Source organism: Wasmannia auropunctata, unplaced genomic scaffold (genome assembly GCF_000956235.1).
Source record: "Wasmannia auropunctata unplaced genomic scaffold, wasmannia.A_1.0 LD335902.1, whole genome shotgun sequence".
Lineage (NCBI taxonomy): Eukaryota > Metazoa > Arthropoda > Insecta > Hymenoptera > Formicidae > Wasmannia > Wasmannia auropunctata.
The window spans coordinates 87,561-97,728 of NW_012026988.1; the positions used below are offsets into that span (position 1 = coordinate 87,561).

The 10,168-nt window shown below is 38.1% G+C and overlaps 1 protein-coding gene across 2 annotated transcripts; it reads right to left on the reverse strand.

The window, feature by feature from the left end:
* Positions 1-2: 2 nt before the first annotated feature.
* Positions 3-9,986, reverse strand: LOC105455510 (USP6 N-terminal-like protein). Of its 2 annotated transcripts, none has more exons than XM_011698886.1 (8): positions 9,728-9,986; positions 9,163-9,401; positions 8,730-9,053; positions 8,452-8,639; positions 7,964-8,124; positions 7,130-7,450; positions 6,414-6,549; positions 3-5,285 (listed from the first exon to the last, which is right to left on the reverse strand). In XM_011698886.1, the coding sequence occupies exons 2-8, from the start codon at positions 9,312-9,314 to the stop codon at positions 4,843-4,845; spliced, it is 1,725 nt and encodes a 574-aa protein (XP_011697188.1). In that variant the 5' UTR covers positions 9,315-9,401; positions 9,728-9,986; the 3' UTR covers positions 3-4,842. The 2 variants fall into 2 exon arrangements, with proteins under 2 accessions (XP_011697188.1, XP_011697187.1); XM_011698885.1 differs by having other exon boundaries at positions 9,679-9,986.
* Between the last annotated feature and the right edge of the window lie 182 nt (positions 9,987-10,168).

Genomic DNA, 10,168 nt, shown 5'->3' on the forward strand with positions numbered 1-10,168 from the left:
TATTTTTGCTATGTTGACAATTAGACTTTATTGTTTCGACAATTAATCGACTTACAATGCGGCGCTCCCCCTTTCCCTCCCCCTCTCGTCGATAATTGGTTTCGATGAGTATTGCATTCGTCGGATTATAAACATCATCCTATATATGTATATGTATGTGTATATACATACATACATGTATACACATATATATATACTGTGTTCTATAAGGAGAACAGGAGAAAATTAACGCGCGAGAGAGCCTATAAGCTACATCTCCCGCCTCTAACACACGTATAAAAAAAATATCGACTCGCGCTAATGGTCTTAAAAAGTGTTTATACACACGTTTTTTTCAGGCATTACGTTTGGACTATTATTTCGCCTGTACAAAGGATAGCCGGTCGAATGTGAATAATGAACAGGGAATATATATATACATATACATATACATATACAGCGTGTCTCATAACGATGTCAATCGTGCTGTATTAATTTTTAGCGACAGATTCAACGGGAGACTGTTCGAAGATCGGTGAAATTGTCTCAACTGGCTTCGAAAATTACGCGGATTTTTTATACAGGCGTAAAATGCATAATCGAAATTGAGTTTTCCTCTTGAAGCTTCGCCGAGGAGAAATTTGCAAAAAGAATCTGTCGCAAAGAAATACTTTTCGACACGCTGTATTTATAACTGATGCGCGCTGAAATTATTTCTAATTAAATTTATTGAAGCGGAGACTCGAGATTACTCCTCGAATAAAGTAAACGATATTCGCGTTCGTGGCCTGATAATAAAGTAATTGTACTTCCTCTCGCGCTGGTTAAAATACATTATCGTATTTATATTACCTACGAAATTTATCGTCTCGCTCACGGTCGGATAAATGCAGTGATAATTGGTCGTCGCTTTGCTTCACGGAGAATCGCTCCTTAAGAACTAAATTAATACTTCAATAATGCGAAATGAATAATGTTGCAGATGACAGGGTGCCACCGTGTATTCGTCGATAAAATACTTTTCGTACTAACGCCAGTTATCAAATTTACACAGTTCTACCAGACGAGATGTAATTAATGAGTAAACGCGAACCACTCGAGACGTTACAGCGAGACTGGTAGCTACGCTAGGCATTATCAGCATTGTCGGAACGGTCATTGACATATAACAATTCTCTCGTAACGCGTTTGTAAAATTTCTTTATGTATCTTCGTTTCTCAAATGATTCGATTGACTGTATCGAGATTGATTTTCTCTTCAAGCAAACTACGAAAGCAAACTATGAACGCGTTACAACACCGATCAGCGCCTTTATCTATTCTGTATAACAATTTTCTCACTAGTTTTTTTTATTAAGGGGACAGATTTGCATAGTCAAATTCGAAGCGAAATTTGCGAATTTATTTCAAGAAAAGGAATAAATGGACTCTCCATTTAAATGTTATTTGCTATTATATTTAAAATGTAAAAAATTAATTTGTAATACAAAATTCATTAAAAATATAGGAATTTTTTGTCATTAAAGACAAGTTCGAAAATTCGAGTTTTGTCACGATTCTGTGACTTCTGAAGAAGTAATCTACTATTTTCTGGCGTAGTTTTTCCTCAACACTTTGCTTTAAAGATTGAATTTAAAATGGACATTAGAAAAGTGTTATTACAAAATGGTTAATGAAACGTTAAAATTTAATTTTTGCGTAAAAATTATTTATATTGAAAAAAACTAGACCAGAATATAATAGATTGTTTTCATATACGAAGCATTCAAAATATTCGGACCTGTCCTCAAGGACAGAAAACTCTTGTATTTTTTAATTTTATATTACAAATTAATTTTCTCGTCTTAAATACAATAAACAACATTTATATGGAGAACTGTGTTCATTTATTCCTTCCTTTGAAGTAAATTTACAAATTTTGCCTTCAATTTGATCATACCAACTTCTTGTTCCTCTTTATGTTACTTGTGTCATAGCCTGGCAAGATATTATTTTACAGTGTTAATAAAAGCTAGTTTCTCTATAAGACAGTCTAGCTATAAAAGTGCAAGAAATAAAAATTGTATCCGAATAAATTCGATAATATCTTACACAGTCGAGAAAAAATCTTTTCTCGTTGAATTAATTGAAAGTATAAGGCCGCCGTTGTCACAACTGTTACGAATCGCGTTGAAAATAATCGGAGAGGAACTTATGGTAGCTTTTTAATCCTATCAACCTGTTCTTGCGTTAACACGATAAAGATCCGGACGATCAACATTTAATATTTATTTAACCAACATCGTTTCTTACGCTATTATTTATTAGATATAGCAATCGATTATTTGCCGAGTCCACGTTTACGCGTTTGGGAATAACTTTTTCACTTTTATTTAGGCTCTCTATCCGCAGGGCTATGTACATTGTGGAATACTGCGTGCGTTTTTCGGGAATGTTGGCGAAATCGAAAGCGAGGGATGTGCACACATTCAAACGCGATGCCTCACAATCAAATAATACAAATACTTTCGGTGCGCGGCAACAATCGGAGGCTGTTCACTATTCACATTCTACGACGAAGAGCTCGAGCACGGTTACTCCGAGGAGTTTCATTCGCTTCTTTTTTTTTTTGACATAAAGTCTTGTTTCCTTCTTCCATCTCGCTCTTTAAATATTATGCATATGTACAAAAGTATCTTTCTTACAACGTACGAATTACAAGAGGAAAAAAATGAAAAAAATGAGAACAATGTAAATTAATTAAAAAGACGCGTTGATATTACCAAGGCAGCATAATACTTAACTAGTATGAGTAGTTTTTCCTCTCAAGGACAGGCAGATATAATTGGCTCGCGAGCGCATAAATAAGCAGTACACACCGTACATTTCTCCACACCATTGTGCTACTAATAAATTCGTTTACCAGCTCACGGTGGCTCATAAGATTCGTCGTCAACGAAGTTTTATTCTAGTAAGTTTAACGTAAAAAAAAAAAAAAGACAAAACGAGAAACGGCGTGATCCTGACCAGAAACTTTTAGTGTAGCGAAACGCATCACATTCAGAGACAAATCTATTTTCTTATGTAGCTACGTTACAAAATTCGGTTATATTAGAGTTTAACGAGATTTATATTATCGATTATATATATATATATATGTATATGAATGCCTATCTAACAGAACTCAATTCTTTACAGTAGTTATGTAAAAAAATGAATTTGCCTCTAGGTACATCTTTGTTTTATATACAAATCCTCTACGCCTTAATTCTTAATAGCGACTCGATATATTGTAGTAGCATTTTTTTTTCCTCGTAGGAACCGAAAGGAAATAACTGCAAATAAGACTGCAGGTGACAAATATAGGAAAAGACCATGGACACAATACAAATAGACGTAGCATACTATCTTTCCCTAGAAGTACACTCAACGAATGATGAAAGTGCGATAGAACAGACAGTGTACGGACCCTCTATTTGTCTTTTCGTGCAAATTGTTTGACAACAAGACAAGACAAGCTAAACATCATTGACATAATAATGCCGAAGATGATGTATTCTCGATTGTGTGCAGACTAGCGCGTATTTTTTTCACAAGTATTCGTAACGTAAAATTAATTTAAATATAACAGTATGTAGTTGCACTCGGAACACATCTCATTGAAATCAAATATAAACTCTGTTACACAATTCTAAAAAATTATTAAATTTCATGTTTTCTTATGAATTTATACAATCAGATTTAAAATTCAGACCATGATACATATATACATGATATATCCTATTATTTGTTTTACCATTTCACTAAAAGTTATGATGTGCGAAAAGATGTTTAATGTTTATTTTGTTCGCAATTCCATCATTTGTTGGCATAAATTCAGAAATGCCGTTGCTCCGTTTATTCCTGCTATGCCTATAGAGAAATACTATGTGACATGCAATGCATTTATGAAACGTAAATTAGGCCAAAATGCAGCGACAATACTTCGTTCATTTCGATCTTCGTAAATTGAAGCGTTATAAAATCTATCCCGCTTTCAACATGTCTTAAATTGCAAAACATTTAGATCTTCAAGATCCTTTTGAACCTTCGTAAATTGTGGAATGTAATTAATTGTCGATCTTTTTATAGATCCTCTCTAGAATTGAGATACAATTGAATTCTTACAACTTTACAACTTTTTTTTAAATTGAAATGTAATTTATAAGAATAACGGATATCAAAGATTATATCATAGTAAGTATTTAAGATTACGTTCTAGAAACGGTACATCGCGGTACATTAATTTTTTTTTCTCTCACTTCTAAATCTTAATTCATCAATTGACGCTTTCTATAAAGAGATCTCTTGAGATTTAACACAATAGCTTTTTTTTTAGCAGTATTTGTCATTGTTTTTCCTGTCACGCGCGATTTGTCGCAGGATATACATATACAGGGGTATGCCAGAAGTCGCGCATCATTTTTGAAAACTTAGTCTTAGAGTCGTATCTCGAAATTTATGCACACAGATGCTTCATCTCTAATATTAATCTTTGACATAATTTTACACAACAGAGTATTTTACATAAGAGATTTGAGTCAGTGTTATTTTACTTTCCAAGAGAGATAAAAGAAAATACGTTAGATATACGCTAGGAATTAGAATGATAAAAGATATATATTATACGTATTTGAAATATCCAATGTTCGAGCGACCATTCAAAAGAAAAAAAAAAAAGAAGTTTCTCAAAGACATCTTTAACGTCATGACATTGGCCTTGCCTCTTGGCTCAGGATTATGGGCAAATAGGCGCGACTTCCAGGACGCCCAAACCTATCGTTACGCACACATCACGGCCATTTACGACTTCACATGTTCGCATGTTAGCTCGTACGACTCACTCTACTTCAAATCCAGCTCGACCTCCGGACTCTCAAGCGTGAACGGCTTCAGGTTCTCGACGATGGGCGTCTGGTCTGGATCGACGCGGATGCGAATCTTGTTGGTGTCCAGGGAGCGGGGCAGTGTGCGCGGCAGGTCGTCCTTGTACGAGGCCACCGCCGACGACGTGTACGTGGGCGACGTGTACGGCACGTAGATCCGCACCACGTCCGGGCTAGGCTGATGCGGCGTCGCCCGCGGCGTCGGCAGGCCGCCGCTGCCCGAACTCGCGTTCGAGATATTGCTCTGGGTGTCCAGGCTGTTGTCCAGGGCCTGGGAGCGTGTTGCCGAACTGAACACTGACAAATCGGCCGTCGACGTCACCGACGTCTCGGCCAACGATCGGCGAGAGCCATTGGGTGACGTGCCATCGTCGAGGCTCGGATCAAAGGAGAATTTGCTTCCTGCGAACACAGAGCTTACGTTAGACGTAAGATTAAAGTTGCGGGAGTACGTCGATGCGCATCATGGAAATTATCACATTAACAGTAAGATTTTTATTTATCGCGCAATCAGTTAATGTACAAAGATATCAATTTTTTATTATCATTATTTTATTACGACTTATGTCCATTTTTACTAATGTAGATTAATCTCGGTTTATTCTTTATCTTTTTTTTTTACTCTTAGAACTAGAAAAATATTATCTTTAAAGCAAGATAGCGTTATTAAATATGACGCAAAGCACTGTTAAAAGGTGAAAATTAAGGATTGCATTCCATGAGGATGCTTCATGGTAACTTAATAACGCAATAAGTGTTATTCATATATATGTCACAGTTTATGCCAAATATAAAAAAAAATAATGAAATCGAACAGGATAAGATATTGTGTTAAAAATTATGACAAAGCAGGATTTTTTATTCACATGCATGGATAGTGTGTTGTGTTAAATCATACAAGACTTGGCTTTATTAATTCTGATACATTTATTAAATATAAACATATACGAAAAGATGAAAAGAATGTTCATAAGTGATTTATCAACAGATCTTCTGAGCATTCCTGAAGTGTGAAACATTTATTATAGTTTTTCAATTTAACTGATATATATATTACTTTCTTCCCCCGACTAATCATCACATGATCTGAAGCAACAACGCAGATCAACACAAATTGCCTATAATACTTAATATTATAGAAAAATATTCAAATATTCTATTAATACTTCTTATACTGTGGTATATAAATCATTTTGTACGACTACGCGTTGTCTTACAAACAACATACTTTTTACACTTTAATATCGTTAAAGGCTTTTTCTATAAAAAAAAAAAACTACAAACTATATTCAACATTTTGCAAAATCTCATTAGATCTCTTGAGCAAAATTGTTCACACGACGCGGCACTCGTCGCGTGCGGCACTCGTCGCGACGAAACACCGTTCCGCTCACAGTCTAGTGGTGTAGATAACTGTTATCCGGACGTTCGAATCGGTGTCAATCTCGTCCTCGGACTCGCTGCCACGTTCGATGCGCGAGGTACTGTCTGTGCTATCGTGTAATGTGTCGCGGCTATCTCTAAACTCACCACCAAGGCCACTGGTCGGCTCAACAGGCGTGGTGCTCTCCCTGCCGTCGTCGATCAGCGCCATGTCCCTGCGCTGCGCCACCGACTCTCGCATTACATGCTGAGCTTCGCTAAACTCTTCGCTTCGCCTTCCAACCTGACGAATGTAAACGAATGTTACCATCATAACATAATCATATTGTCACACGGAAAAATATCCTTTTCGTTTCGATATTCTTTCTCTTACACGATTATTTCTCGATTCAAATGTGATTGTCATGAAATTTACTATATCAAAAATTATTGTACATTGTAATATGTTAAAACAATGATATATTGTAATGTCAACATATCTGTTTCAATGCCATATTTCTCGTCAAATTTTTTCTTTAACAAAGATAACTGAATAGAGGATTACCGAGATTTAAACAAAACTTGTTATTATACGTAATGCCCTACTTTGAAGGAAATAACAAGTTAATTTAGATGAATGTACAATCGAATTTAAATAAATTTTGCCTATAAATGTCTATAAGTGTATAAAAGTATACACATACAATGTATAAATGTTAGGATTTTTATCATAATACTGATAAAAGAGCGTCGACAGGATCTTCTCATTCGCGCCCTTTGACCCTTTACATCGATTTTGCATCTATTGCGTTTATTACTAAAAGCACATCTCCGATATTTGTCTTGCCGATAAAGAGCCAAAGGGTGACGTTTTCTAGCAGTACCTTGTTGGTAAAGGTAGGCTCCTGAAAAGTGCCAAACGGATAACGGGGTAATTCGTGCGGCAACGGGGCACCCGGGTAGTCTAATTTGGCACGCTTTAAATCTTCCATGCTGCGTTCCATCGCACTTATCACCGCATCATCGTCGAAGCCAAAATCCTTCTCCAGCTTGATCTGCAGATAATTGCAGAACTCATCGAGACTCTCCATCGGCATTAGGTAGCGCTTATGCAGTTTCATCACGGTATACGCCATTGCCGGCAATACGCGATCACCGTCCAACAGAAATATGTCCCAAATACGAAGACCAAGACTAACGGGAGTCTAGAAAGTGCAGATTAATATTGCCAATATTTAATATTATAAACATTCTCATTAATATTAAACATTAATATTATACATTACACACATATAGCAAGTTTCTTAATAGACTTCCTATAAATTATATTCAGCATATAAAATTTTCAGTAATATTCGAACCGGCTGTCTAATATTAGAAATAATCTTTATCTGAAGCAATTGTGCTACATATCACACATAATTGAAAATTAAATGAAAAACTCATTAAGACACAAGAAATTCTACAGACAAAAACGAAAGATTAATGTTCATTTCTATTAATGCAAATTAATTTTAATCTCGGTTTAATTCTTTTTTTTTCCAATTCTTAAAACTAGAAAAAGAAAAAAAAGTTAAACTAAGATTAAAGTTAATCATATTAAATATAATGAGAATAAAATCATCATATTAATAGAAATAGAAATAACGAGAAAGGGAAAAGAATGATAATCGAATGGCTGTTCTAAAGATCTAAAGAAAGAAGAAAAGGAAACCTACTCTCTCCTGAAAGACAACAAAGAACCACTTCAACGCATAGAGTATGGAATCGCAGCCGCACTTATCCATCTTCCGTTTCAGTTTCGGCGAAAATTTGTTCATTATCTTGTCATGGTGCTCTATGAAGCGATTTAATTTAGGAAATCCATCGACGTAAAAGCCTGTAAAGCACATTGTACATAGAATGACTTCAATATATTGGTAAATACCAGTCTCGTCCAGAGGTTCGTAAATATGATTGACCCTTAACATTTAAAACTTACATTGTGCTACTTTTTTTCTCATTTATGTGATAAAGTTATGCGGAAATCCTCATCAAACGCATATTTTTTCAATAATTTTCTATTCTTATACTTTATTCATATTTAGGAATTTATGGACGATAATTTAATTCTTTATATATATATAATTCTTAAAGAGAGCATGATATATCATCTAGAAAAGTGTATCGCTGGTAAATTATTTTAATAAGGAAGAAAAGATCCAACCGTGCATGCTGTATTTTTGATCGGCAAGTAACACAGAAAGGCCCCAGAAAGCGTCTTCCTCGTCCATGTAAAGCAACAGCAGACCGGCTAGCACGGACATTCCTTGGCAATATCCTACCTCCATGTTGTACATACTGTAGGCAGCCAGTACGTAAAACATGGACTTTTGTTTTATGCTATATCTCTCTCTGAAAAGAGACCATTTTCATGTTTTTTCAGCTCTTTTTCAGATACACGACACGTAACGAAGCAACGCGCAAAGCCATCGTGTACGATACCTATAGTTAATATGATCTCTGTATTGTCTGGCGACGTCGGCATCGATCTGCCGTATCTCCGTGGACCATTGACGAGCCAGCTGCAGCATCTCTTCGTATTTGCCTGCCTGCTCCTTCTTCAGGTTCTTTATGCCCAGCAGTAGAGTCCATACTTGGCCACGAAATCTGTTGGGTATCCCTTTGTATATCCTACGACGCAGTTTCTCCTTGGTCGAGGCACTGTCCCACTGCTTCGTCATCTTCTCCCATTTCTTCAGCCTCTCCATCTCTACGTGATGCAACTTGACCTGGTACGCATCCGGCTTCTGTGGTAGTCTCTTATCGCTGCAACAAGAGAGAGAGAGAGACGGTTGTCTAAATGTGAGGACTTTGTTTATTACACAATTGAACGTTATACATTGTAATTATAAATTCCAGAAGCACGTGTACGTACTGTATGAATCCATATCTATCCGTAGTGTGATAAACCTCGTAGCCGGGATCCTCCCAGGGATCAATCTCGGCGCCCTCCCGTCCGCGATCATAGCAGCTGAAAATCCTATCGCGCTCTGCGGCAGACCGTTTCAACAATTCTTCCTCATTCATCCCACGTGACGGTGCGCGGCCAGACTCTTACAAGCATGCCGTTTCGTTAATGGACCTCTCTACCAGCGTCCAGTCGAGCAGCTTCATCTGCGAAAGAGAGAGAAGTCGTTGTAGGAGGCGCGTAGGCAAACCAACCTGGTGAAACTCCCGCCACCGGCTGTGTCCGACTGGACTCCGTCAAGTCAACGCGTCAAGCCAACAAAGCTCGTGTTTGTGTCCGGATCTTTAAATTTTATCTCTCCATACACATGACATCGGGTCCCGTTAAAAGGGGGGGATTCTCGGTTCCGGGCGCCAAGTGGCGCGAGTGGCGCGAGTGCCGCGGGAGTAAGGAATGCGCGATGCGTGGCGTGTGTGGAATTACATGTAATCTCCTCGGCGTCCGCGCCGCCCGGAACGTAACAGATTTTCACCCGTTAAATCGTCACATCGGCGCGCTCGCACACGGCTGGCGGGGATCCCCCGTCGCGATTAAGCTCGGCGCGCGACCGGTTGGCCGGGCAGGCGCGAAATGGATCTGTCCGGTTTCTCGCTGGCGAGGCGCAGACGGTGCACGCGACACAACATTTGAAACCTCCTCTCCTCGGCCGCTCTCGTCTCTACTCCTCTTCTCCACCGAAGTCTGACTTCTCTCTCGAGGAAGACACCAGGCAGCGGTGATCCCCCCCTCCCATACCTTCGACGCGATCCCAGCGCGCTCTTGCGACACACCGCTGCCGCCGTTTACGTTGGGTTAGGTCATAGTCCGCCAGAACCGATGAAAACCGCTGATAATCGTCGTCGGCTCAACGCGAGCCGCTGAAACGAAAACAAACGGAAAGTGGAGAGAAAGAGAAAAGAGGAAAGCTGCTGTC